General features: G+C 56.7%; 12 protein-coding genes across 12 annotated transcripts; 5 read left to right on the forward strand and 7 right to left on the reverse strand.

Annotated features, from left to right (window-relative positions):
* Positions 1-148: 148 nt before the first annotated feature.
* On the reverse strand, positions 149-1,801 carry ISF_01120 (DNA damage response protein Rtt109; the record flags this gene model as incomplete). The annotated part of the gene is made up of 1 exon (XM_018844727.1): positions 149-1,801. The coding sequence occupies one exon, from the start codon at positions 1,799-1,801 to the stop codon at positions 149-151; it is 1,653 nt and encodes a 550-aa protein (XP_018709177.1).
* Positions 1,802-2,218: 417 nt separating this feature from the next.
* On the forward strand, positions 2,219-3,108 carry ISF_01121 (RNase III domain protein; the record flags this gene model as incomplete). Its single annotated transcript, XM_018844728.1, has 3 exons — positions 2,219-2,603; positions 2,677-2,906; positions 2,962-3,108. The coding sequence occupies 3 exons, from the start codon at positions 2,219-2,221 to the stop codon at positions 3,106-3,108; spliced, it is 762 nt and encodes a 253-aa protein (XP_018709178.1).
* Positions 3,109-3,386: 278 nt separating this feature from the next.
* Positions 3,387-4,502, reverse strand: ISF_01122 (hypothetical protein; the record flags this gene model as incomplete). The annotated part of the gene is made up of 1 exon (XM_018844729.1): positions 3,387-4,502. The coding sequence occupies one exon, from the start codon at positions 4,500-4,502 to the stop codon at positions 3,387-3,389; it is 1,116 nt and encodes a 371-aa protein (XP_018709179.1).
* Positions 4,503-5,063: 561 nt separating this feature from the next.
* Positions 5,064-6,744, reverse strand: ISF_01123 (hypothetical protein; the record flags this gene model as incomplete). The annotated part of the gene is made up of 2 exons (XM_018844730.1): positions 5,064-5,760; positions 5,936-6,744. The coding sequence occupies 2 exons, from the start codon at positions 6,742-6,744 to the stop codon at positions 5,064-5,066; spliced, it is 1,506 nt and encodes a 501-aa protein (XP_018709180.1).
* Positions 6,745-7,450: 706 nt separating this feature from the next.
* Positions 7,451-11,745, reverse strand: ISF_01124 (ankyrin repeat protein; the record flags this gene model as incomplete). Its single annotated transcript, XM_018844731.1, has 5 exons — positions 7,451-8,455; positions 8,509-8,750; positions 8,800-9,360; positions 9,416-9,569; positions 9,625-11,745. 5 exons carry the CDS (start codon positions 11,743-11,745, stop codon positions 7,451-7,453), a joined length of 4,083 nt encoding a protein of 1,360 aa, XP_018709181.1.
* Positions 11,746-13,339: 1,594 nt separating this feature from the next.
* ISF_01125 (hypothetical protein) lies at positions 13,340-15,258 on the reverse strand (the record flags this gene model as incomplete). The annotated part of the gene is made up of 2 exons (XM_018844732.1): positions 13,340-13,458; positions 14,682-15,258. 2 exons carry the CDS (start codon positions 15,256-15,258, stop codon positions 13,340-13,342), a joined length of 696 nt encoding a protein of 231 aa, XP_018709182.1.
* Positions 15,259-15,880: 622 nt separating this feature from the next.
* Positions 15,881-16,762, reverse strand: ISF_01126 (50S ribosomal protein L27; the record flags this gene model as incomplete). The annotated part of the gene is made up of 2 exons (XM_018844733.1): positions 15,881-16,485; positions 16,558-16,762. 2 exons carry the CDS (start codon positions 16,760-16,762, stop codon positions 15,881-15,883), a joined length of 810 nt encoding a protein of 269 aa, XP_018709183.1.
* A 231-nt stretch (positions 16,763-16,993) lies between these two features.
* Positions 16,994-17,428, forward strand: ISF_01127 (hypothetical protein; the record flags this gene model as incomplete). Its single annotated transcript, XM_018844734.1, has 2 exons — positions 16,994-17,156; positions 17,235-17,428. The coding sequence occupies 2 exons, from the start codon at positions 16,994-16,996 to the stop codon at positions 17,426-17,428; spliced, it is 357 nt and encodes a 118-aa protein (XP_018709184.1).
* Positions 17,429-17,665: 237 nt separating this feature from the next.
* ISF_01128 (Protein phosphatase inhibitor 2 (IPP-2)) lies at positions 17,666-18,602 on the reverse strand (the record flags this gene model as incomplete). Its single annotated transcript, XM_018844735.1, has 2 exons — positions 17,666-18,456; positions 18,536-18,602. The coding sequence occupies 2 exons, from the start codon at positions 18,600-18,602 to the stop codon at positions 17,666-17,668; spliced, it is 858 nt and encodes a 285-aa protein (XP_018709185.1).
* Positions 18,603-20,538: 1,936 nt separating this feature from the next.
* On the forward strand, positions 20,539-20,904 carry ISF_01129 (hypothetical protein; the record flags this gene model as incomplete). Its single annotated transcript, XM_018844736.1, has 2 exons — positions 20,539-20,673; positions 20,734-20,904. The coding sequence occupies 2 exons, from the start codon at positions 20,539-20,541 to the stop codon at positions 20,902-20,904; spliced, it is 306 nt and encodes a 101-aa protein (XP_018709186.1).
* Positions 20,905-24,215: 3,311 nt separating this feature from the next.
* Positions 24,216-25,163, forward strand: ISF_01130 (Heat-labile enterotoxin, A chain; the record flags this gene model as incomplete). Its single annotated transcript, XM_018844737.1, has 1 exon — positions 24,216-25,163. One exon carries the CDS (start codon positions 24,216-24,218, stop codon positions 25,161-25,163), a length of 948 nt encoding a protein of 315 aa, XP_018709187.1.
* An 823-nt stretch (positions 25,164-25,986) lies between these two features.
* Positions 25,987-27,462, forward strand: ISF_01131 (PheA/TfdB family FAD-binding monooxygenase; the record flags this gene model as incomplete). Its single annotated transcript, XM_018844738.1, has 1 exon — positions 25,987-27,462. The coding sequence occupies one exon, from the start codon at positions 25,987-25,989 to the stop codon at positions 27,460-27,462; it is 1,476 nt and encodes a 491-aa protein (XP_018709188.1).
* Between the last annotated feature and the right edge of the window lie 10 nt (positions 27,463-27,472).

A 27,472-nucleotide genomic window follows, 5' to 3' on the forward strand; every position in this document is an offset into this window, starting at 1 on the left:
TCCGATTCTATAAGAAACTATGTAGTATAATTGTCGATTGTAAATTATTTGGTCTTCGCCTCTGTCTCTCTGCGACTATCATACACTGGAGCAAGATCCCGACAACAACCTAAACCCATACCAACAGACTACATCAACTCACGCAAAGTTACGCCTTGTCCTTTTTGCGCACCAGGCCAGCAGAGAGGACCTGCACGCTTGCTTCCTCAGGCGCCTCCGACTTGGCCTTTTTCCTCACCAGCCCTGCGGCGAGCACGTTGACCGCAGTGGCCTCCTCACCCTCCGGCGCGGCCTCCGTGGTCGTCTTGGCCGCGCCGTCCTCCGCCGCGCTCCTCTTCCTCTTCACCAGCAGCCCTGACAGATTATTCACTGCCACGCCATCGCCGCCGCCCTTCCCGACATCCGCGGGAGGAACCGCCTCCATCGTGCCCGTCACCTCGTAGCCCCAAGTGGCCGGGCTCCCCATGGCCACCTCGCCGACCCACCGCCGCGTGCTGCCCGCTGCCTTGTCGAGCGTCGCGAAGTCGAGGTGCAGGAGCAGCTCCACGATGCGCCGGTACACGCCCTCGCCGACGATGCGCTCGCCGCGGCCGCCTGCCGGCCACGCGTAGTGCGGCGTCGCCGTCGGGCACCGCGCCAGCAGGTAGTTCTTGTGCTCCGTCTTGACGCGCGGCGGCCGCGTGACGATGGGTCCGCGCAGCTTGCGCTTCGCCCTCGCCTGCTTCTCTCGCAGCTTCTTCTTGTCCCGCGCGCGCTTCTCGGTCGCCCTCTGCGACGCGGCGGCAGCGCTGGGCCGCGGCTTGCGCGGCGTGTCGGGCGCGCGTGGAGCGCTGCCGTCTTGCGGGTCGTCGTCGAACACGACCCATATGAAGCCAGTCATGCGACCGCTGGAGCATTCTTGCCGGAATGCCATCATCTCCCAGAACACGTCCAGCGTCTTGACGCTTTGCCACGCGCCCGCCTTGCGCATCCCCCCCGTCTGCGCCGCCTCTTCGTCCAGCTCGTCTCGAAACCTCGACTTCGGGTCGTCGGGGTACCGTGGAATCAAGCACCGCGGGGGCACCCAGTCGAGCTCCTTTGTATAATGTGATATTCTCTCCAAAGGGTGCGTGAGTGACCACGAGGGCAGCGACGCGCGTGGTAGAAACGCCCTTGTCTCGTATTCTTCCAAGCCTGGCACGACTAGATACCCTTTCACGCTGCCCCATGGCTGCAAGTCTCCTTTGGGCGATGTTTCTAGTAGCGGACTGAGGACGCGACACCACCACTTAACCAGTCCGCGGTCATCCAGCACATGCTTTCCGCTATTCTCGACGCTCCCGGGGAAGAGGTACTGTGATTGCGCACGTGCAAACAGGCTGACGATGAATTGTTTGCCCTCGCGCCTTCGGTTATCGACCAGGTGCGATAGAAATGCGCCGCAAACCTCCCGTATGGGACTTGGTGTTCCCTTGGGAAGCTTAAGTAAGTGCAAGTATCCCGTCGAGTCGGCCTTGGAGACGAAGAGTGTCGTAGTATGCATAGTTGAGTAGATGAGAATCTCCACGCCCAGAATGAGAACATCCCTTTGATTCTCGTCTAGCAGAGCTACCCCATCATTTTTCGGGATTTTGATGGAAACGGCGAGGAAGTGACTCTCGCAAAAGGTCCGGTCCGGTCGTTCGTTGGGCGGCGCCGAGTACAGAGCGGCACTCTTGGTGGGCGGCGTGGAGAGGTGAAAGATGCCGAATTGGTGGCCTTTCGGCAGGACTGGCCCCAATCTGGCTTGTAGGCCATTATCTGTACGCTCAGCAGCAGTCATTCTTGCCTTGTCGTCCAGCTCCGAAATTATCGAATGGAAAAGGAAGAACGAGGACAAGGGCGGGCGCGTGAAACGCGTTTGCAATTAAGCTTCCAACGCGACGTCACTTGTGGCGCAGCGTTCTGAGATATCTTCAATGCACAATCCACGTTTCCAGTAGAAAGGAGCCTATAACCAGTTCCAAGAGAATTAGAAATAGAGAATTCATTTGATAATAACAAAATTTTCTGTTCATTTCATTGCATAGTGGTTGTGGTTGGTCGTGTGGAATGTTGGAGAGAGCTTGCGCCACAGCAGCCACAATCCATGTCACTAGGTCACGTGCAGAATTTTACCTCCAGGAAAGTTGCAACTTTAGCAAAGACCATCATATGTGAAAGCCTCGAGACGTTGTCAAGTCCAACCACACAACACACGATGGCCCTGCAACCGTGCCGGACAAGTCTGCTGCGCAGCCGGCAAGCCGCGCGCGTGCTTTTCCCTTGCGCGCGCACGTACACCACGACAACCGCCACCGAGACGCCCGAATCGTTCAAAATTTCCGAGTCCCAGGAGTCGGCGCCGCGATGGAGCCGCACGCCCGCGGGCATGAAGGCGGCCCTGCCGATGGACTTTGCCAAGAACCCGCGGAACAAGGTGTGGGCGGTCAACAACGACCCGGCGCGCCTGGACCAGATGTACGAGCGGCTGCTCGGCCAGGGGGGCAGCAAGATGCTCCCGGACGAGCTCAAGTGGCTGGCGGTCACGCACAAGAGCTTCGACCAGGGGCGCAGAGGCTTCAACGACCGATTGGCACTAGTTGGTACGTAGCAATGGAGATTGGGAGAACAGAATTGCCGGGGGAGGGGAGAGAAAGGGGGGCTAACGAGATACAGGTCGTATGGCGCTCGACCTGGAGGCTGTCAAGGATATTGTGAGCCGGCCGGCGGACCCCAAGGCGCGGCAGACGGACGAGTTCGATAGGGAAGCGTTTGAGCACCCGAAGCTCACGCCGGTGGATAACTTGAATGTGCACGACGCGCGCGACACGGTCGGCAAGGAGCAGCTGGCCGCGCTGGCCAGATCGGTCGGCCTGGACTCCGCCGTGCGGTGGAAGCCCCGTCAGGTATGTGCCGTGCGGAACTTTTTATTCTTTACGCAGCTCACTAACATGGCAATAGGTCGACAACCTCGAATCGAGTGGCGTGGAAGTTGTACTCACCGGTGCCGTCATGGCCATTGTCGGCGCCGTCACGCTACAGCACGGAGGCGCCGTTGCGACTCAGATCATCCGCGAGCGCATTCTGGCTAGAATCCCGAAAAACTAATGGCACCCTGAAGCATGCGGCAGCAGAGCGCTGCCTGTACTCATACCCTCTACGTATACCACATACATTGTACTATTTAGACGGCGGGCTTGTATAAAAGAACACTCGATATTTCCAACTGATTAGACTATTGCTGAATGTGATGGTGCGCTGGGATATAAAACATGTCAAAGATGTCAAACGCTACAACTCAGCAAATGACGGACAAACACTGACGTCTACCCCCCCCGAAAGTAGGTCTTCTTACGATTTCCAACTCTTAGACCTTATCCATACCATTAAATAAGCGGGGTCTGCTCAGACGGCTCGTCGGTCGTGTCCTCAGCGGTGGCGAGGTCAATCACGGCGCCCAACTCTTTCTCAATGACGTTCTCGCGGAGCAGCCAACCGACGAGCGTGCCGGTACCCGGGCCGAGCAGCGCCGAGACGCCGATCATGTACGCGGGGACCTTCCAGTTGGTCTCGACGAGGACCCAGTAGAGCACGGTGGCGGCGATAAAGGCAAAGTCAATCTCGACAAACTTGACGCACGAGCGCGTCAGCTCGCGGCGGTCGTCCGGGCGAGTCAGGCTCCAAAGCACGGCGGCATGGGCAAGCACCGACGATAGTGCCGGCGCCCCGTACACGGCGATGAGGCTGCGGCGGTGTGTCTCGAGGTGGACGTCGCGCTCGGCCGTGTTGTCCCAGACGCGCTGAAGCGCCCAGCGGACGGCCTGCCGGACGAGCGAGACGTACAGCGGGAAGGGCAGCCAGGCGCCGATGGCGGCGGGGCTGTTGTAGGAGAGCATGAGCGCCGAGGGCAGGTAGAAGCCGATCAGAACGGCGACGGGGATGGCCACGACCTCGGCGCCGGCAATGTTGCGGTCCAGGTCGACACCAAGTGCCTCTAGCCGATCACCGCCGCCGACTTCCTCCTCTTCGTCGTCGTCACCGGTGGCGCCGAGCTTCTGGGCCAGGAAGATGTTGCGCAGGCGCTGCACCTGCGCGGGCACGATGAGCAGCTGCCAGACGAGCGCGCCCCCGAGGAAGTTGAAGAGCAGCCAGGCGGGGGTCGGGTTGGCGACGAGGCGCGCGGGGCGGTTGCAGCCGCGCGCCGACTCGGCGGTGCAGACGGTCAGCAGGGCGCCGACGAAGGCAAGGATGACGCCCATGACGGCGCGCGTGCGCGACGAGTCGAGCGCGGCCTGGAAGAAGCTGACGAGGTAGCAGAGCGGCGTGCCGAGGAGCGGCAGGCGGCTGAGGCCGGGCAGGCGCGCGCGCGCGTGGCACTGCGACCACAGCAGCGGCGTGTTGACGTCGGAGTGCACGAAGAGCGCGATGCCGGTGAGGACGGCGAGGAGGATGGGCACGACCATGAGCGTGCGCGTGCGCGCGGTGAGCACGAGGGGAGCCATGATTGGGCGAAGGGGCGGTGACGTAGCGCAGCGTTGTCGAATGTCAGACTTTGGCGGAAAATGGGTTTGATTATCGATGCAACGACTCAGGGTGGTATCCGGGGTCGTAAGGAGGGCGAGCAGGTAATATCGGAGTGCAACTTGGTCACCACCGTTGATGGTGTAGAGTAAGAAGGAGGCCGGTGGCGGCGATCGGGGGACAGAGGGAGCAAGGTGGGCTCATTTCCAGCGGCGCTGGCGTCGGAGCTGCGGAGGCGTCATGAGACATGGAGCCCGTGACTTCAGCTCAAGGTGTCACGAATACGACCGAGCAGTGAAAGAGGGGTATCTGGCTGTTTTTGGGTATCTTCTGGAAAATAAAATCGAAGTTGCGCTAAATGAGTAGAACAATCTGTGGCGAGTCAAATGAAGAAACTCAAAGCCATCACAGCCTAAGTAGGAGAGGTATAGGCACCGTAGCTGAGTCAGCAAGTGACGGGTGTGCTTACCTGCCAACAAGCAACGACATAACAACCTCCACCAACAACCCTTCCAGCCCTCATAGCATTACCGACCCATCTCTCATACAACCTGCTCCGACGACGCCGTGTCCATGACCTCCTCCGTCAGGCCGAGCCTCCGAATCGCCGTACTACGCGAGTCTATCGCGCCCTCCTCCAGCATCTCTGGCCACTCCACGCCCAGTGGCTCGCCGCCCGTGCAGGACCGGGCAAGTCTGTTCCACGCCCCGATTGTCTTCCCGTCTATCACGAGCGGCCATGTCCCGCGCCAGCCAATCGTCGCGTAGAGGCCCTCACCGCCCTCGCCGCTGTTCTCATCCTCCGGCCCTAGCCGCCGCACGCAGAAGCTAAACGCGCCTGCGGCGCCCACCTCGCCATTCCAGAGGACCACCCTCTTGATCCTGGGCATGTAGGACAGCACGCGCCTGGCCACCATCCGCAGCATAAAGTTTACCTTTTGGATGTGCTGCTGCAGGCGATTCTCGGTCGGCCCCGACGGCGGTAGCATGAGGCGCGAGGTCATGTGCACCGACCTGAGCGTCGGCCACCATCCCTCCAGGTCCAGCGCGGAGAAGAAGTGGTCGGCCTCGATCATGTGCGACACCGAGAGCGTCTCCAGCTGGCGGCGGGCGACGCTGAATGCAAACGCGCAGAATTCAGGGCCGCCGAGGCCTCGCGGGTCTCTCTCGTGATGTACGGGGAGGTCGCGTGGATGGTCCGTGTTGAGGTCCTCGGGCAGCGCAAGGTGCCTTATGCTCCTGGGCAGACTTCTGATCAATATAGCAAAATCTTGTGTTTTTTTTTCGGACACGTTAGCTTCTTGGTTCAAACAAGCATGTCCGCCTCGGGAGGGGGGGCGCGGCTTAGGGGTGCGGCTTACGAGAATCGCGACGATATGTTTCCTCGTGCGGCTGAAATCTCCATGGCTCATACAGCATCGAGTTGACCGTTGGAAGGGCCTTGAATATCCCCGCCATGATGTGGGGGCCGATCCGATAGCGCGATTGTTGACGCATGATGAGCTCCTTGACGACCGGGGCTGGGACGAGCTTCAAACGCTCATTGGTGTCGATGCACTTGGTTGTGGTGCCGAGGTGCCCGGCGTCGGGGATGGCGTGCTCCGTGGCGCACTCGCGGCAGACGAGGCCGATCTCGAGCCTCAGGCCCGTCGACGTGCCATCCGCGTGCAGCCACGGCCAGTCGGACAGGCATCGAAAGAGGCACTCGAGCGCGGCCTGGGCCGCCCGGAGATCGCTCCTCCTCTGGACCCGCCCCAGGGCCATTGGGGACTTGGAGCCCCGCCCCTTGACCGTCGCGGCCGCCTTGCCGTCGTTCTCAGAAGAGGCGAGACAGGAGCCGCATGACTGGTCCTCCATCTCGATCGCCAGCTTGATGTACCGGACGCGGTCGCGCTGCACGGGCGTGAGATGCCGCAGCACGCCGACGCAGTGTTGCGTCAGGAAGATGTTGGGGTAGATCAGCGGCTCGAGCTTCTCCCGCCACCAGTAGCACACCTGGGCGGCGCCCAGGGCGGCGGGCTTCTTCGGCCGCAGTTCGCGGACCGGCTCCCCGCGGCTGTTGCTCTTCGATTCTGTGATACTGTCGAACAAGCAGTCGACGATCTTGATCTGAATCTCGACTGGCAGCCATGGCGACTTGGATTTTCTGCGTTCTAGAGTCGAGGTGCCTGGCAACGTGCTTGGCCCAGCGTCGGATTCTGGAGTCGAGGTGTCTGCCGACATGCTGGATCCAGCGTCGGGTTCTGGAGTAGCGGTGTCTGACGAGCTTAAACAGGCGAACCTGGACAGCATAGTATGGGAGTTATCACTCGATGGACTATTGAGCATTCTCTTAAATGGAGTCTTGCGCTTTCGAGACGGGATGCCCAGACAGTTCTTCTCTGAGCTGGGAAGGGTTTAAGTACCGTTCTGGAGAAGCCTTTTTTCTTTTTCTTTAAAATAAAGTCAATTCTATTTAAACTTTAGTTTGATGTGTGTCTTCTTTTAACCTCCAATGGACTACGTTCCACGCTTTCATGGGCCACGCGCCAGCCCTAAGCTTTGGACACACCGTTGAAGCTATTCCGCGCGGATGTCGAACTATTCCGCGCGGATGTCGAGCCGGACCATCTACTGCCGAACTCTACAAGCGGTGGTAACCTGAAAACCTATTCCTTTCTGACTTGGGGTGCTAAAGAGTCTTCGGGTTGGACAAGTTTGTCCCCGCCCTGGCCGTGTGCCGGCCTTCGCCTGACTAGTTACGGGAAACCTTGTAACAACCGGAAGGATAGATAGCGCTGACGCCCGCAACCGATAAATATAAAGATAAAAATAAATATAAACAGAAACTTGAAAAGAAAAAGCACTGTGACTTTCCGAAGTATCATTCAGAAGGAAACCTCTAGATAGTCGGCCAGCACTACAAAGAGAAATGCCAGAGATGCATCTTCTACCTCGCCTTGTTGTCCTTCTTCGTCCTCACCGACCAGCCCTTGCGCACTCCCCTGCGATTCACCTCCGGGATCCTATACGCCTTGTCCCTCTCCAGTCTATGCCTGTCCCAGAAGTCACTCGCTTCCTGCCGGAGCGCGCCCGGGCCGCCGCTCGCCCTGCCGCTCCCGTCCACCACCGCCTCGCCCCCTTCGTCATCCACCTCCTTGCGCCACGACACGTACCCGACCAGCTCGCGCAGCGCCCGCTTGCACGGGTCCCAGACGAACACGTAGACGTACTCTTGCACACGGCGGACGCCCCGCAGAAAGTAGCGGAACAGCTTGCGTACCGTCGTGCTCCAGGCGATGATGAGCGAGGCGACGATCAGGAAGACGCTGGACGGCAGGGCGATCTTGCCGATCGTCTGGAGGGAGAGGTTGTCGCCGCCGCCCCATTCGCGCGTGTTCATGCCGAACAGGCCGGTGAAGAAGGTGAGCGGCAGGAAGATGACGGTGAAGACGGTGAAGATCATGACGCTCCGGTTCTGCGCGCCGGCCACATCCGCGTGCAGCCGGCTGAGCCGTACTTCGTCGACTTGGGCCTGCCGCTGGACCATCTGTAGAAGCTTGTCGTAGTCGTCTCGCGTGCCACGTACCCGGCGTATCATCTCCTCTGCTTGTTGAATATACTCGGTGACCTTCTTGAGGGCCTCGTTGAGGAACACGCGACCGTTGACTGTGTGGTCGCGCAGCTCGGAGCGGGTGTATATGGCGTGCATCGACGAGATAACTCTGCTCTGGCGCTCAAAGAGATGCAATAGGGTCACTAGTTCGTCTTCGATATCGCGCAGCTCGAGAAGGGCTGAGGTGTTGTCGCGGTTCTCCCGTTCGGCTCGGCGACCCTCTTCCTTGTGACGGGCGCGGATGGAGCGCAGACGATTCTCGACCGGTTCAAAGTCAAAGGTCTTGTCGCGCACTCCCTCTGTACGGAAGTCCTTGAGGGAGCTCGTGAGCTTCTCAGTCTACTCAGCTATTAGTCTGACTGTTCTAGAAATGTTTCAAGGTGGCGACGTACCAAGACACTGATGGCCTCCTCAAAGATGCGAAACACTTCGAGGTCCGGATGAGACGACCGATCCAGGAGAACAGTCACGGCATGCAGCACGGACAACGCCGCTAGATCGAGGGCATTCTCGCACTGGCGAGTCAAGTCGACGTTTACCTCGTTGAAGATGCTGTCTCGCAAGTCCGCTTGCTGGAACAGCGGGCCTTCGATGGGATCCCCCTCTCTTTTGGGGAAGCAGGTAACCACAGTTTCTATGATGATTAGAATTGTGCAAAGCTCCCTCATATTCTAGCCACTCACGTGTATTGATGACCCATAGCCACAGCTGATCGACCATCAGAACATTGCCATTCAGCACCTCTTCCTCGCCTACTTGGTCCTCGTTCTGCCCCCGGAAGCGCGTCAACCTCTCCTTCCACCCGACATTCCCACCTTCGTTGCCGCTGCGATTTGACCCGTCTCGCGTGCTTGACCCCTGCGCGTGCAGCTGTTGTCGGTAGCCGTGCGAGCCGAAGCGCTCCTTGGTTAGCTTGTACAGCATTTGATCGTCGTCGCGTGACCGAGTGTCCCGCAACGAGGGGTACCCGAATTGGTCCAACGTTCGACGGCAGTTAACCGGCGGATCGCCGCCCAGAAACTCCCAGATGACCTGCATCTCGGTTGAATCTGCCTTGGCAACGTTGGCTGGCACTGGGCGAGAGCGGCCCTGGATCAGCCGCTGTAGGATCAGGTTGCGCCGCCGCAGAAGGCGCTTGTAAGTGTCGAAATGCAGGTACGGGAGAAATAGGCAGGTGTACATGCCCTCTTCAGCTGCAAACGGTGCCATGGTAGGGCTTATTGCCGAGGTGCTCATCGGTGATACTGAAGCTGGTGAGTATCCCTCCATTACCAAGCGAAATGATAACAAGGGACTTACAAGGTCTTGGCGCGGTGAAGTAGCATCCAGGCTTCGCAAAGTAGGCATAATGCTGCGAGTGTCGCCCTCGCGTATGCTTTGTCGCCCAAAAGTCCGGTCCGTATAGATGTGATAGGTTCTTTCCAGAGCATACTTGGAGAGTCTGCAGGATGGTCTATTGTCGAGGTTAGCCGTCTACCCATCCACACATCAACTTTTTCGTCTCATACCTTTACCCAAGCAGGGTTGTTGTACGCCAGATGAATCCACGTAAACTTTTTGGCATGCGCCTCTGGCTTAAGCAAAACTGCCGCCTCCATCCGGCGGTCGCCTCCAAAGACTGACCTCACACCAAAAATATTCTCCGGCAGCGGCGGTGAGGCCTCCAGGCCCCCTTCCTCTTCAACGCTCATCATGTCGTCATCACCACCACCCGTGCTGTGACTTCGCACGGAAAATGGCGGGAAGTCGCGATATCTGATCCGCGAGGCCGCTCCGTCGCTGCCCAGACTAGCCGACCGACTCAGAGACAAGATGCCGCCCGTCGCTCTACGTCCGCGTAGCGGCGGGGAGAGCCGGTCGATAAATAGGTCCTGCTCAAACTGCGCCGCCCGTAGCAGCGGTGATGCGTGTGGGACGACTGAAGCTGCATATCGGCTCGGCGGCGACGGCACGCAAAATGGCGGGGAGGCGATAGGGCCGACTGGAGCAGACTTGGGGGACCACGTCGGCGGACCAGTTCTTGGAAGGCTGTTGAGGGGTTGGATGATGGGCGACATGGGTGCTACCACTTCAATGGGCTCAATGATCTTGCTGTCGATACCGAGCGCGTCCTTGACTGTCATGGCCGGAGCGACGGATATGATTGCCCTCGACGGCGAAGGCGAGTGCTCAACACTACCATCCACCTGCGCCAGCGATGTTCGACCCCTTGCCTTGAGAAACTGGCCTTGACTTGGTGAGCCGTCCACCTCGTTCAGTCTCTCGATTAAGCACTCGTCGGGGCCTTTGCTGATGAACTCGCGCAGCGGAAGCCGAGTGGACCAGGCGCGCCCAGCCGTCACGCCGGCGCCGGCGACAAGGTCATCGAAGAAGCCGTGTATCTCGACGTTGACCTTTTGCTCCAGATCTGGCATTGACCAGTGCGCGGCAGCGGTTCCTTGCTCGTCTACGCTGCTGGCAATATTGGCATCGGCGTGCTCGACCTGCTCAGCAATTTGCCGCAGGAACAGCCGCAGGGTCTGAACGTTATGCCGGCCAAAAGACGCTACATTTGCGTGATCGCTCTGCAACGGAAATATTCTCTCTTGGCGCATGCCGAGAATGGCCGACTTGATGGACGTCAGTGGTGCTGTAAAGTATACCTTATCTCCGTCGGCGGCGTTTCCATGTGTCGTTGTTGTCCGGGCTACGCCTGTTCCAGCACCGCGTCCGAACAGGCGTGAATCAATGGTCTCATAAAATGTCCATATCCTCAGATCGCTCGCGATCTCTTTAAAGTCTTCGTCAATGTGCGACAGCAGGCTGCTACCTACCCGCAGATCCGCCGTGAGCGTCTCGGGCAGCGGCGCCGATAGCTGCAGTAGGCGCTGTACGCTCCCTGCGAGGGAGTGCATCGCTAGGTAGCTCGAGCCCTGGTGCGGAGTGCCGAAGAAGGCTATGCCATAGCACTCATCGAGGATGTCCCGGTACTTGGCGTCGCGGCTGGCGCGCACCATCGCCATCTTCGCTACGAGCCCGCCAATGCTGTGGCCGAGGACGAGCAGCGGTCGATGCGGCTGGCCTTCTCGCACTCTCAGCTTATGGATCGCCTGCAGAAAATCCTCCGCGAGCCTGTTCAGCGTCATTCCCTCGGCTAAAGGAGGGTGCGCGTATAGTAGGATGCGCGCCTTGTTCGCTTCCCGGCGCAGGCCCTGGCGGACCCAGGACGTCGAAATGCGCTCGCCGCCGCCACCGACCTCGGCATCGCGCATGGAAGGTGCGCCAAAGTAGCGACCTAGGAGTCCCTCGCGATTCCATGTACGCAGTCGATCGCCGCCAGGACACGGAACTGTGACAACGTCGACGGTGGTTATGTCATAGGTCAGGTCGCCGGCCGGGTCGAGGAGGAACCGCTCGCCTTCGCTGGGGGTCTTTGGCGTCGCTATGAAATCCTCCAACTTTTCGATTTCAACGGCGTCTGGCTTATCACAACTGTCTTTCTTACTGAAGTTTGATTCCCGAGCCGGCAGTTGCTGCTCTGGACGAGCATTGGACTCACGAGCTAAGGGCTGTGGCGTCGAGACATTCGCGGGACGGGTAGGAAAGGCTTGTGCGGGAGATGTATTGGAGAGCTCGGTGCTCTGTGGCATTGTGGAGTTTCTTAATGGCCTCAAATCGGCCATCGAGGTGCTTGTCTTGGTGTTGTTGTCTTGCAAGTGCACGGTAGGTAAGTTGATGGGTAGGTCGACATAGGTGAGGTTCGGGGTAGGAATGAAAACAATAAGTCAGCTTTAAAAAAGAAATAGCCAAGCCTCCCCTGGAAAAGGTAGATCGAATACCCCGACATTTGAGTGATCCGTAATGGCGTTTTAGAGCTCATTATCCCTCTTCCCCGATAACTAACCTACCTGTCAGGTGGCCGTGGTGTCTCATGGTCCGCCTGAGTCGCCCTAGACCGACAGAGCTGGTCACGGTCGCTTTCGACCTTGTCGAGATCGAAAGCTACCCTGCAGCATAGATGATTGCCGAATGCCGCAGCAAAGAGAGCGTCACCCCTGGATAAAAGTGATTGAGTCGACGTCATTTCGTTAATTTTCAATTGCCCGTGACATACATGACATGTTCTGCCGTTGCTCCTGCGTAGTTTTGTCGTGTGCGGCTCTCCAGCAGCGTCTACCTCTGTCGCAACCCACCCCTGGCGATGCCTAGCGATACGACCAGACCGTACGTGACTTGTCCACATGGTTGCATCCCCTCGGCACAACCGTGCTAGTTGCAGACGCCACATCAAGGATGGTGTCTAGCTGCTGAGCAAAGCAAGTCAAGATTCGAGTATTTGAAAGCTTTTATGTAAACCGAGAAAAGCAGACTATGATTAAAGATGGTTTCCTCCCCCGCACCCGGTAATGCTCGCCCGATCAAATACGCCAGCTAGATGCGTCAAGGCAGGCAGCTAGAAAACCCAAGCTAGGAAATGTAAAAATAGAAGAACCTGAGTAGCGACACAACATGCCGGCCACAATAAGGGCCGTCAGGATAAGAGTGAGTAGTTCGTCACTGTCGTGCAGTGAATTATCGCGTCAATGTAAAGCTTGTTGGTCGCCACACATGTCTCGCTAGGCCGAATAATGAAGATACTGTTCGGACCGGTGCCGAATTTCTTCGTCCCGATCCTAACTTCGACTTTGCCCGATGCCACAGAGCATGTGCGAAGCTGTGATTCATGCGCTTTCCACCTAGCAGTGTCGCCCGGTTTAATCGTAAGGATGTTGAAAGAGACGTCTTCTGACACTGCAACAGGCTCTCGCCCATTCAAATAGGCGCTCGAGTACCCAATATCTGTGACAGTTATTAGTCGTGTCAGTTATTAGTCGTGTCCAACAGCCCGGAGCAAGATGTACATACTCTCTCCGTGTGCTGGGTCAATCATTCGACCTGGCGCAACTTCCCAACTCTCCATCTCAAGCTGGGGCGGTAGAGCTTGGACAGGTTGAAGGGGCTTGGTAGGTGGCTCTAGGGAAAGTACCGATGCCGCCATAGATGTAGACGTGCGACGAGGAGGGCCAGGGGCCCCAACTTTCCGCCACCGCTGGCCGAGTTCCGATTTGTCTCCCAATATATTGTCGTCTGCACTCGAGCTTTCGGTCGAATCATGTTCGGCTCTGGAGACTCGGGGAGCGGGCGGCTCAGATTCCGGGCTCGATATCTCCCAGCGCGGCGCCTTCCCGGCCTGAATGACTGCTTCTACAGCTCGAGCCCTGCGCCGATGCTCTGCCACTTCCTTTTCCGTCCCGGGTTTAGCACCGTGGCCATCGTCGTGTTCATATCCCACCCCAAGCCCATCGACACGTTTCCGGTATCGTCTGAGGAAGCCACAATTCGACGACGACCAGGCGCAAGGACAATCCACCCCCTCCAGCTCGGCAAAGTAGCGACAGCTCACACAGCTTTTCCCTCGAAAGTAGAGGCTCCTGCACGCATCTGAAAGCCCGAAAGGCACGGCAATACATTCGCGCGACAACCTAGCCTTGGGGTTACGCAGCGACTCCTGACAAGCATCCGAGCTAAACACTTCGTGACCGGTAATGTATGCAGCTGCGATGGCAAACATCCTGTCACTCACAGGTGTGTTCCTGTGGAGGTCGATCCATGACCGCGGCAAATCGCGACGCTTCGGTAGCTGACAGATCTCTTGTATGTGTGGCGAGGAGAGATATGGAGCTCTCTGGAAGTAGGGTGGAAGGAATCTGCTGAGATAAGTGAAGGGATCAGGAGATGTCAAGGCCACATGTTCCTCTGTAAAAGTCGCGAGGGGTTCTTCGGTCTGCAGATTATCTTCCTCACTACTACTTTCATTTACGCTGACCTGGGACACCACGATGGCCCGCCAAGTTTCGCCGGAAACCCTTGGATAGTAGCCGACCTTTGAAAGTGTGCCGTCGCAATTGTCATTGTATGCGCAGCCTTTATGACCGGCTGAAAAATGCCCTACCAATGATCTTGGGTTGTCGAAGGCACTGCCACAATCCTTATCCGGACAGACAAAAGGTCTAGGAACTGCATTGTCTAGCCGGTAGTTTGTTGGAAGGAGGGCGCCGGGCATAGTTGCCCTCAAGCCCCTGGAATCTGTGCCTCGGCGTGTTAGATATATAGTTATGTGTCAGGGGGGGGGGGCATCATGATCTGTAAACAAACCCGTATAGTATTCGTATGGTGTACCGTCAGCACGGGTAGCGATGGAATCAAGCGCGTCGAATTTGAGCCACTGGCCACGTTTAGGGGCGTTCGGGGCATTCTGAGTAGCTACTTGTGTGTGACTTGGGGTCATGGATCGACTTGACGGTAAGGAAGGCGGCATTGACCGAGGCGGCGCAACAAATGACTTGGAAAAGGTTCGCTTTCTGGGCCTGGATGAAGTCGGCAGCATGGAGCTGTCGAGACTACGTTTCTGGCCTGCGACAGGTTCTGCTGTTGAGCTGATCAAGGGCAATGCTGGATACGAGTAAGAATACTGGTATGAAAAGAGGATCATCTAGGTGCCTTGAGTGTATAATCGAGGCCCCCAAGAATTTCGATGACGACTCACCCCGGGCTGGCCGAATGTTGGGAATGTCCGACGCCGTTGACGCGCCGGAATCGGAGCTGCTGCCACTCGAAGGAGTACCGTTGCGATTCCCTTGCTCCCACTCACGCTGGGCGGCCATGATAGTCGAGTTGAGGGACATGAGCTTGACCACGATGCCTGGCTTTGTTGGTGAGTGTGCCGGAGCCTCCGGTTGTGCTTCTGCTGGTGCCTGTACCGGTGCCGCCGGTTGTGCCTTTGCTTGTGCCTGCGCCGGTGCCTGTGCTGGTACCAGCGTCTCTGCAGGTTCAAGCTTCACCTGCGATCTCAGCCGCAGCTCTGAAGGCACGGGCGAGGGCGCGGGCGGTCGCGATTTCCTGGTGTAGTAGCCCGGGGTCCCCAGCAACTTGACTATCGGCCTCGGACTACTTGTGCCGCTACCCTGCAACGGTGCGAGAGTCCCAGACAGCGCAGGCGTCCCAGACGGCACAGGCGTCCCAGACGGCGCAGGCGTCGCAGGCTGCGCATACCGTGGCAGCGGTACGTGGCTCACCGGCCGTGCGGTAGGTCGAAGGTGAGGCGGCGGCACCTGCTGCGGCATTGGTCTTTGTATTTTCGGCGAGTCGAGTAAAGAAGTGCAACAGGCGGTGGTCGTGATGGCATCATACGGACATCGGAGTGCTTGGGGTGGGTAGGTAGCAGGCGACGCTGCGCTGTCTCGCATATCACAGCGGCTGGTATCGGTGCGTAAAAATACAATTGAGATGTCTGCTTGTCAGAAGAGGTCTCCTCGTCCTTGTGAGTTCTAAAACGCTGAGCTGTGCATTTGGTTTTGGCTGATGAAGTAACAAGGCCAACTAGCGCGACGACGCGTGAAGTGGTGAACCATGAGACTCGCTGGGCATTCGAGGCAGGAGCCACCGCAGTTCAGGTCCACCAACCGGAAATTTGGCTCGGCAGCAGTTACCGCATCACCAACAACCCAGCGTGACCAGGCTGACAGGGGATTTGACGAAATTTTTATACCTTCATGTTTGGTTTTGTTTATTGGGCAATTTCCAATTTAATAGCTAGTGAAGCCAGCGACAAAATCTCACATGCCTCTCACATACCGACGATCTACAAGTTTGGTCAGATTAGCAATGCTTGTTTACAAAACAGTATCCTACTATAATATACAGTATTTCTCCCCCAACACTATGCTATTTTACACAAAACACGCCTCATTTCTTGGCCTTTGCCTTGGTCTTCTTTGCCCCCTTCTTGCCCACCACCTTCTTCGCCGCCTGGAACCCGCCATCCTCGCCCTGCGCGCGCTTCTCCTCCTCCGCCTTGCGCTGGCCCGCCAGCTCGCGCTCGCGGCGCCAGCGCCTGTTGCGCAGCCACTGCTTGCGTGTGCGGAACCGCGTCAACTTCAGCCCCGTCGTGCGCGCCAGCCGGCCGATGCGCCAGTTGTCCTCGCGGTAGCTGTAGTCGTCGCGCAGCCGCAGCAGGCGGTCCGGTTCGCCGGCCTGCACGCGCGTCACCGCGAAGGGGATGCCCGATGCAGACAGCGCCGGCTCCTCCGCCGCCTCGCGGATTGGGTGCGCCGTCATGTTGAGTCGGCGTTTGCGCTCGGCGTGCGCAGGGTAGGGCAGCGTGTCGGCCTTGTCGAAGACGACGCCGATGTACTTGCGGTCCGGGTGCCGCGCCGGGTCGCGGTAGTACTTGACGTAACCGGTCGCGGTCGAGTGGATCGTGTGGTCGCGGCCCATGTTGCAGTTCTCGCCGGGCCACCAGTGTGTTCCGCGCTGCTTGTAGATGATGTTGCCAGGGATGACGAATTGGTCTGTTCGAGGGGGGTCAGTTCTACGCCTCGAAATGCCTCAATTGCACTTGATCGTGGCTCTGATAGACATACCTCCGGTCCTCTTCGCTCCTAGCTTCTTGGGAATGCCTCGTTTGCTCTTTTTCTTGTAGGCTCCTTGCGCCTTAACGGAGGCATATCGTTGGCCCTGCACGAGGGCATTGTTGAACTGCGGCTGTAACGTCAAGCCGGCTAGCCTTGACAGGGTAGAAGCCCCTATCAGTGAGGGCCTCTGGGCCGAGAGAAATCGCAATGCCATTGCGCTGTGGGTTGATGCCGTCAAGGGGCTTTGCGAATTGAAGCTCGACTGGGTGATGCTCAAATTTGGCGTTGGCCGAGGCTTAGTCATGCACCAAAACTTATCGATAAGTCGTACCGAAAGTGGCCAGCTAACCTGCGACGGCATGTTCGCTTTTACAATGCAGTTGTCGCACAGCAGATTTCTGTCTATTCGAGGTTGAAAATTCTCCTTGCGCCCAAAATTACAAACATGCGCTTATTATTAGCGTTCTTGTCGCTCTTTGCGCTGGCAAACGCCCAGTTCGGCTTCTTTGACCAAATGTTTGGCCAGCAGGAGCAGCACCACGGCCACCACCACCAGCAACAGAACAACCCGAGCGACGCTTCTCAGTACCACGTACGCTACGACTCCTGTACGTGACCAGTTTTTGAATTGCATCACTGATTCTAGGGGTTTGCTCGCGGATATCGCTTTGCTAACTTGACGATAGCCGTCTGCGACAAGTACCTGTGTCCAGATTCGCTCGCGTGCGTACACTTTCCGCACCACTGCCCTTGCATCTGGGACAAGAACGAGGACAAATTCGAATTGAGCGAAGGAAAACGTCTCTGCGTTTCGAAAGGCGGCTTCAAGGACGGCGAGGCGGCGCGAAAGGTCGAGCTGGCGCGCAAAGGCCTGCTGTGAAGGGGTTCATTTTGACAAACCCATTTCATGTATATATATTCTTGGGCGCACGCACACGATAGACATTTTAAAACTCTGATAATATGCAAAATTTAAGGTGTAAGGCTCAGAAAGAGGTACCGAGTTGGCTATCTGTCGTATCAATAACACAGCAAAAAGAAGAAAAGTCCCTAAGCAAGCAATACAAAACGCCGAAATGCACATTGCAGCTTATAAAAGAAGGCTTACGATCCATGCCTATGAAAGACCATTGGGAATGCGCGGGACGGGAGGAACCGCATTCTCTCCTTCGTCTTCGTCGTCGTCGTCTTCGTCGTCGGGGAGCATCTCCGGGTTGCCCAGTAGTTGCGCCACGTCGCGCATCTCGTAGTGCTTCTTGCGGAGCTCCTCAAACTTGTGGTGCTTCTCGACCTCCTCGGGCGACGCGCCCACCAGCGCGTCCTCGGCGGAGGAGGCGACGGTGTCCTCCTCCAGATGCACGCTCTTCTCCGAGGGGGCTCGGGGGGACGCCGCATGCGAAGCGCCATCCTCAGCGTCCCAGCCCTCCGACCACGCCGGGACCTCTTCCTCCGGTTCGCCGAGCGAAAGGCCCGGAATGTCATCCTCAGCACGCGCGCGTGGAGCTTTAGGGAGACGATGAGCACCCGCAGGAGAAGCCTGGGCGTGGTCACCGAGGGCGGCGGCTTCGTCGGCTTGGTACTCGTCGTCGGACGGATCTTCGGCAGGATCATATTGCTTGACGTAGGGAGTCTTGGGCTCGTCAATCTTCATGGTCGAGGTGCGCTCCTGCTCGGTCAGGTACAGGTTGACCTCGTCCCACTTGAGGCGCTGCGAGGGCTCGGACTCGCCGGCGTTGGCGGCCGAGTGGCGGCGGGAGGCGGTGATTCGGGCGGCGGATGACGAGCGGCGGTGGCCGGCGTTGAAGTTTGTGTTCTCGAGGGTGATTTCTTTGCTCATGGAACGCTGACGGAGAGGCGGACGGGCATCGCCGGTGGCCGAGCTGTGCGAGCCAGAATGTTTTAGAATACCTAGAGATGAGTTCGAGTCACTATAAAGCTCACCCGAGAGAGGACTCATTGTATGCGGGCTATAGCTTTGCTTCCTTACCTTTGGGTCGCGGCACGTCAGGGCCGGGCGGCGTGTGCATGGGAGAGTCGTCGACGGCGGAAGCCATGGCTTATGTTGATCCGCAGAGGCGCAGAATAGTAACGACTTGGATGTAGAGTTGCGCTTGTATGTGCTCACGGGGCGAGTTTCGAGGAAGCAGGCAACGTGAGGTGCAGGAAGGGCAGTTGGGCTGGTTGTTGTTTTTGGGCTGTTTGAGCGGGGTTTCGAGGCTTTCTGAATGGTGGGGTGACAGTGGTCAGTCTGCTGAGATGGGGGAATCAGCAGCGACAGCAGGCGAGACAATAAGGGATACGGAGTGAGGTTGCAGGAGCTGATTGTCTTTGGCGAATCGGGTGATGCAGTACTTTATGACTTGGCATGGCGTATGACGAAATGTGTAGGGAAAGTTCAGTATTGGTAGTTCAATGGCCGCCACCACCAAATCCGTCCATGCGACTGAGTGATGACGCACAAGGCACGAGGGCGGCGCAACGGTGGGGTGGGATACCTTTATTTGTTAGTGTCGCAGGGCCAAACGCAGGTACTTCTCGACACAACGCCATCGAGCCCCGGTAACCTCCTTTCAAAGGCTCGTAGTCACACCACCACGTGCCCGCATCTTTCCGTATACATCAGCTGCCAAAATTTGTGAGAATAGAGTCTGAAGTGCATGATATCACAAACGGGTTTTCCCTATTTTGCTTTCTGCGCAAGTATGACTCTGGCAGGCGGTCTGCGAGTGGAATCCTCGGTGCGAGCATAGAATAATAGTAGGGGAAGAAAACAAAACAGTATGGGGAAAGATGAAATATCAATCATCTTATAGATCATTAAGTTGTCTGGACAGTATTTACTGATCTGACCTCGAAAGTAGTGTAGTGGCCCTACTGTTACTCATTCAAAACAGGTATTCGTACTATGTCCATACCTTGCTAGTATTGGTATGGCATAGAACGGACAGTGCCCGTAAGATATAACTCGACACCTTTAGGAAGAAAAAGCGAGAGAGAGTTACCAGTTTCTACGATGTTTTGATCAACTCTTAGCCCTGGACGCACTTATGAATCCATCGGCTCGGCAGCAACTCCTACAACCTACCCTGTAGCATTAATGGCCCGCCTTTTAGCACACGCTGCTCTCTCCCCCAAATCCTCGCGGGTCCGCGGCATGCTAATAGGGAAAATTCAATTCTTAAAGTTGTCTAACAACAATATGAACCAGTTTTAGTCCTGTAATGCGGAATGCTCAAGATAGTCGTGTAACCGCCCCCTCTCTATCGGCACTCCGGCGGTGGTTGGACTGTGGCGGCGATGCGAAGCTGGCGATTCAGATCCGGGGTATGTGTTTGGTAGGTCAAGGCTTCAAAAATAGAATTTCGGTTGTATAGAAATTCTAGCTAGAAACCTGATAGCCTTTAGACAAGTATTATAATTCACAGTGGCCCTTTTTTCTTTACTCGCAAGTTTTCCTTTTTCCTTGCTCATTGCTGCGAACATTGGCCAGGCACCCTAGATCACCCACAGAACGAGCGCCCTTGTGGACTCGCACCAACAAGCCTCTGTCCTTTTAAATTGAATCTCGACTCTTATTACCACTGGGATGAAGCATCAGCGATTGGGATGCCGATCCATCCACAGGGTTCAGCTGCACCGGCTTCAGCTGCACCAGCATTCTGCCCACTTTTGCCAATTAAGCTCCGCGCCGTCGCCTCAGCTTGCCCAACTACTCCAGGTTTTATGGTTAGCTCGTGCCTGGAAAGCGTAAATCTACGAACCGGTCTTGGTTCCCATTCGCAGGTAATTGGCGGTAGGCATAAATCATCGCAGGGGTCCTTGTTCGTGGCGCAGATCACGACGTCATAAACGTCTGGAGTCCAGCTTGAAGCACTCTTAAAAAGGCCCTCCCCAGAAACTGAATGAAACACGTAGTTATCAAATTCATCAATATCTCTCTTGAACTTGGTCGCCTATTATTTACACCAGACACCCTTTCTCACCACCACCATGGACAGTATTCTCAAAGCGGCCGGCGGCAGCCTCAACACCAAGGAGGGCGAGTCCAACAAATTCATGGATTCCATCAACAACGTCGCAGGCGGCGGTGAAAAGTCGGAGCAGCAAGAGGATGGACTAGACAAGGTATGCCATTCTCATTTCATCTCTTCCAGCTGAGGCAAAGCTTGTTGCTAATTCATTTAGGCTGTCGATTTTGTGCAGGAAAAGGTACTTGGCCAAGGCCAACAAAACAACGAAACCGCCGCGGAGCAGGCCAAGGACGAGGCCATCTCCGACTACATCCGCGACAAGTACAAGGACACCACCGGTAGTGATTTCCCCATCGCAGACAAGGAGAAAAAGTTTGGATTGTAGACCTTCCACCAGTACAGGGTAGTATTGCTGCCGCCCAAGGAATGGTTCTAGTTTGAATGCAAAACATGATGCCACCTCAATCACATTGACGACGACATGTACTACTGACATGTTACCTAACTCTCCTCTCAAACCGTCAACTGAATTCCTGCAAAAGCATCATGTACGGATCATGGAGCTTGATATCATCATGCAACTCTACCAAATATGAGCGTGCTATATGAAACAATTCACGAACTCGGAGTCTTCTCCTCATTTTAAAACCTCCCACAACACCGCTCTAAATGAGGTGGCCGGCAAGCCGGAAATGGCAAGATCAGTCATACTTTGGCTTCTTATTGCTTCCGTTTTCCAATTTAAGCCCACCCTGCAGAGAGCTGGCCGGATTCTCGTCCAAGAAATCAAGGGGCCGTTTGATGATTTAGGCTTACTCATGCCCCAGCATATTTCCTGTAAGTTCATTCTTCTTTCTCGCTTTCTAATGTTTCGCCGATACGACGGCAGTAAAGCTCGGCAAATGCGAAAGCTGACATTGCTCTTAGCAAAGGTGAACAAAACGAGGGACGATGTCATCAGCATTCTCTTAAAAGGCATTTATGAGTTGAAGGCGCACCTGTCAACCACCAATGCAGTTTGTACAACCAGCTGCGACATGATGGCCCTTGGCGCGCTGCAAAAGTGTATATTCGCTGCGGGTGTATATCCAAGGCCAGGCGCGCCTTTCTATGGCATCAGTGTTACCAGCCTACAAACCACGGTCCAAAAGTACCGAGAGACGCCGGAATTGAAAACGTGTCGTGTAAACGGTTACACTCAGATCTTCTGTAAGTTGAACGCTCGGTTTCGTGCGGCTGACTATGGGATTGGGAAAGTTATTTCAATTTGAAATGCATCCTGCTAGCGCATAATAGCGAAGCATTGAAAGTCTCCTAGGCTGATGCGTACGCAATATGTTTGCGTAAAAACGCATCGCAGAGGTGCACCTTGTAATTACTTGACTGTCTCTTTTCTTGCGGAAATACGTGCGGTTCGGTGAACTCGTTATCAAGGATCGCCGACCCGGTGCGGCTAGGGTCAGCCGCTTAAATATCTTAACGCTACTTTGCTACGTTCTGTTTAGAAATAGTAACGAAAATTTTTATCGAGGACTCTCCTGTCTGCGATGAATGCGCTCCAATAGCCGCGAGCAGCGCGAGACCAAGATGCGCCTATGCTAGAGAGCGCCCGCCTCTGTTGCCGAATACAGTCCGGACTCCAACACTTTCATGATATTCATGAGAGAGAGTGTTTCGATTCAACCTCTTCTGGAAGGCCACGGGCCCAGTCAACCAGAAAGTGGGAGTACTTTGCTCGCAATTACTTACCTCTTTCTCTCCAACATAAGCGGGGAATAAAAGCAGATATTGGGACGAGCTCACCATTCGAATTTATGGGATGGTTTGACTGACACGCTGACAAGGGCTGTTTAATGCCCACCAAAAGCCGGTCGCCGACCGGCGAGCTCCGAACATCTCAAGGCTTGGTTTCGGTCTTCTGTTCAGCTACAAAATAACCATCTCGAATAAATTTTCGTAGGCGATTTGACAGTCGCATCGACTGATGCCATCAAATTTGGCATCCAACATCACCGTCGGCTCCTCGCCGGCAATGGCCTGCGACTGCCCACTGCGTCCATTCATCTCCAGGCCACCTGGGTACAATCGGCTACAAACATGCAATGCGTGAAGGTCAATCGGGCCTTCCTGCCGGGCAATCACTAGTGGATATTTCCGAGCCAACACGTGAGCGTTGAAAACACCACAGTCGGCCAGCATATATGCAATGCTCGAAGATGTGAAGGTAGCGACGGGGAGATTCTTCGCGTGATACTCGGTACCATGTCGAGACTTGGCGTAGCCCTTCTCCGAAGTACATGGAAAGCCCACTTATGGATTGTGTATTCGTAGGCCCGCTGCGTTTCACCTGCGCGACGACCTTTCTGCCACTGATTCGAATGGTTGGCACTTTCCAGCTTGCGACCAAGATTTCTGAAAACACCAGAAACAGCTGCCGGTCCCTTCTAGAAGACGTGTCGGCACTGATTACGTTGAATTAAATATGGGACAAAATGCTAGCTAATGGGGGTGCTTGAACCCGAGTTGGTTGCTTGAACCCGAGGGCTCGGTACGGCTGTATAACCTCCATACGAATAAGCCGTGCATACTTGATGTGCCAAAAATTGGACTTGACCCGCTTGTTCTTGTCGCAGCCCTTTAAGAAATTAATAGTATCTGCTGCTGCCAAGCGTTATAATACCGAGGTACTACTGTAGTACGCACGAGTCAGTGGGCTCTGGACTGAGAGGCAACTGTAACTTCCGGTTTAAAAGCGCGGTATACCTGCTCATGCTGAGTCGCCTCATTCCTGCGCTCAAATGGACCAACTGCTGAAATATCTGAGAATGCATATTGATCTGCAAGCTGAAGGCAGAAGTTGTGTAACTACTGTGCTGATGTTCTTGGAGTAATGATCAGTACTGGATCGACCAACAAGAGATCCGGTCAGTAACTAATCAGTTGCCCCTACGCTCCTTCACAGCACCGGGCTGACTATCTGGGCGGCGTTCAAATCCAAAGAGGTGAACGACCAAAACATGTCTGAAGTGGTTGAGCCGCATGAATTCCGAGTTGTTTGTCAGGAAATATGCCGCTCCTAAGTCCCTGCCCCGATCCTCTTCGCGCTAGCATAGAGCCCAGAAGATGTGCTCGACACGCGACCATCGATCCATCGAGGTCATGCAGAGAGACACTGCTCCCTCCCTATGGGTACCGGCCCAAGGAGTAAAACCTACCCATATTACCCAGTACATGTCATGATACGGACCCGCTGGATGAGCCCTGAGTTTGGCCCGTTGTGAGATTAACGGGTTTTCTACATTGAGGGCTCCATGCGTTGTCCACCTCTACTCCTACGCAATCGGCAATCCCGCCAATTGACATGCAAAAACAAGGACGTTGGTGCTCTAATACTGCTGCACGGCGCTTCAAATATCATATCGCTCCACAAAAGGCTTGCGTTTTGTACTTGTGCTTGACAAACAGAGCATTCGGTTCTTCTGAAGCTGCCGGGGCCAATGACTCTATCCTACAGATTGCAGTCGGAAATCACTCGGAAATTTCCTCTAAACTGATTCAACTCGAAGCCACTGACTATAAGAAGTCGTTGCTTCTGGTCCGTAGCTGATAGTGAAAGGTCCCTTTCTACCATCCAACACTCGTTCATATAGAAGCCCTCGTACTACCGACCTCTCTACTATCTTTAAAGCAATCAAAATGATCAACCCGTTGCAATGGACCACGGCGGCCCTGGCCTTCGCCGCCGCCTCGGTGCACGCCGCCGCCCTGCCCGCCTGCCAGCGCCAGGCCCGGCCCCTTCCCACCGTGCTTTACCGCGGCGGCGCCAACACCCCCGAGTCCGTCAAGGAGAACGGCGGCTTCATCCCGCGCTTCCGTGACGACCCCAACGAATCCATCACCAACAACACCTTTGGCCTGCGCAGCCACCACCTCGGCCAGAACCGCACCCTCTACACCTCCACCACCCGCGACATCGTCATGGGCGCCACCTACGCCATGCAGGAGGACGCCCACGGCTGGGTCTACAAGATCCACCCGACGCCCAACATGATCGACCTCAACGACTCGGGCTTCAAGATCACCTTCCCGCGCGAGGAGGAGTTTTCCGCGCTCGGCGGCATCCGCTACGATCAGATCGAGGGCTGGGCCGAGATCGACTACAAGAGTTTGGAGGCTGCGGGCATGTCCAAGTATGATATTGACCAGCTGATCGAGATCTACCCGATCAAGGGCGAGATGGCGGTGCTCAACTTTACTGCCAACCCGGACTTTGCCGCCAAAAAGTACGAGGGCTTGCTGCCGAGCCCGGGCCAGCCGCAGCTATCCGGCGACGAGGCCAACCTGAAGAAGTACAATGAGAAGACGCTGGAGGAGTACGCGATCGAGTTCATGAAGAAGAATGGCGGCCCGGTGGGTTGGGATGGCGAGTTCCCGCTGAGCTCGCTGAAGAAGGACGCGGCGCCGCAGCCGACGACGGCGCGGGAGCGCGAGGACAAGCTGTGCTTCAACTCGGACAAGGAGTTCGGGATGACGACGGGGGAGTGCCGCGCGCAGGTGGCGCAGTGCGTGTTTGAGCAGAAGGGCAAGGAGGTCGAGTGGAGTGTCATCACAGACTGCATGAAGGTCAAGTGGCTGCTCGTCTGAGGCGGGTTCGCGGATGCTAGGAAGCCCATCTAGATGGGAATAGTGCCTGTTCAGCATGCCTATTTCATTCGTGGAGATGAGCCTGCTTTGATGCCAGTTTACTAAGAAAATAGCGCGTTCTTCAAATATCCGTATTAGAAGCGTGAGAGTTGGGATGGTGTGCTGAATTTAGACTAGATAGCGACAGGCTTGAAGGTGGTTGATTTTCAAGAATGCCTATTATAGTAGCAATACACCATGTCAGATCCAGAGACTGCGGGATCACCCGAATGACCCTCCACGGAGCTTACACAAGGCTCCAAGTAAGTACACGCGAGTAATTTTATTGTACGATCTTTGCGAATTCGGCAGAGAACTTGCACAGTTGAACGGAGTAGTAAGCAGGGCAGCGAATACAATAATGAAATGTAAATATACGCCGACTTTTTTAGAATTGGGAGAGACCATCGAGGAACGGATCAACAAGGCTTGCCGGACTGTTTTCTTTGGCCCCGTGACCCACGCCGATCGGCGCGGCCCGGGGCTTACCCTGCTCCGCGGAGTACCCACCCAGTCGGCCGTCCGACCATCCGATCGCCATGGGGATAAGCCTGCCATGGTGACACAAATTTGCTCTCTTGAGTGACTTGACATCTAACAAAAACAGATATAAATATTACCGCTGACGCTACCAACACATTGCATCTTCATATACTCATTGATCCAAGCTGCTACACTCACACTACAGTCAACACATCACTATAAAGACCTCACCATCACCATCAACACATCACTATTAACACATCACCACCACCTACATCGCCATCTCCATCACCACCACACAATGTCCACGACCGACGTGCTCATCGTCGGCGCCGGCCCGACCGGCCTCGCCCTCGCCATCTGGCTCACCAAACTCTCCATCCGCGTGCGCATCCTCGACGCGGCCCCCCTCCCCGCCACCACCACGCGCGCCCTCGCCGTGCAAGCGCGCACCCTCGAGCTCTACTCTCAAATCTCCCCTTCCCTCGGCGCCCTCGTCGCCTCCCGCTCCGCCCGCCTCACCGGGCCCAACATCTGGGTCAACGGCGAGCGCCGCGCCCGCGTGCGCTTCACCGACGTCGCCACCGGCACCACCGCGTTCCCATTCATCGCCGTGTTTCCGCAGGACGAGCACGAGCGGCTTCTGACCGCGGAGCTGCGCGCCCTCGGCGTGGATGTGGAGCGCGGCGTCAGCCTGCGGACCTTTACCGAAGCGGAGGGCTGCGTGAGGGCGACGCTGGAGAGGGCGGGCGGGGAGGAGGAGAGGTGTCAGCCGAGGTACGTGGCGGGCTGCGACGGGGCGCACTCGGCGGTGCGGCGAACGATGGGCGTGGGGTTCCCGGGGGACACGTACGAGCAGACCTTCTACGTGGCCGACGTGGAAGCCTCCGGGCCGGCGATGGACGGCGAGCTGCACCTGCGCGTCGACACGCACGACTTCCTCGGCGTCTTCCCCCTCGCGCAGCCCGGCCGCGCGGTCGCGGAGATGAAGCTGCGGGACGTGCAGGTGCGCTGGTTCGCCACCTACCGGACGCACCACCGCGTGGCGGAGCGGTTCCGCCGCGGGCGCGCGTTCCTGCTCGGCGACGCGGCGCACATCCACAGCCCCGCGGGCGGGCAGGGCCTGAACACGGGCGTAGGCGACGCGGTCAACCTGGCGTGGAAGCTGGCCGCGGTGGTCCGGGGAGAGGCGCCGGACGGGCTGCTGGAGACGTACGAGGAGGAGAGGGGGCGGTTCGCAAGGGAGCTGGTGAGGACGACGGATCGCGCGTTCACGTTCATGACGAGTAGGGGGTGGCTGGCGGGGGTGCTGAGGACGGTGATGGTGAGGTGGGTGGTGCCGCTGCTGTTCCGGTTCAAGGCGGTCAGGAGGCGCGCGTTTCACGGGTTGTCGCAGTTCGTGATCAACTATTCGGGGACGGCGCTGGCTGGGAGGAGTTGGTCGGCAGGGAGCGTGAGGGCGGGGGAGAGGCTGCCGTGGGTCAGGATCGGCGAGGAGAGTAACTATGAGTCACTGGCGCATATTGAGTGGCAGCTTCACGTCTACGGAAAGGCGGGGGAGAGGCTGGCGGCGTGGTGCAAGGAGAAGAGCTTGAGGCTGACGGTGATGGAGTGGGCGCCGGAGCACGGAGAGGCGGGTTTGGTGAGGGATGCCCTCTACCTGTTGAGGCCGGATACGTATGTCGCGCTGATCGACGACAAGGCTGATACAAAGACGATCGAGCAGTATTTCGCAGAGCGACAAATAAGCCTGGGCTCAGACAGAGTAAGGGGATGATGATTCGGCG

This window comes from Cordyceps fumosorosea (assembly GCF_001636725.1).
Source record: "Cordyceps fumosorosea ARSEF 2679 chromosome Unknown scaffold_1, whole genome shotgun sequence".
Taxonomy (NCBI): Eukaryota; Fungi; Ascomycota; class Sordariomycetes; order Hypocreales; family Cordycipitaceae; genus Cordyceps; species Cordyceps fumosorosea.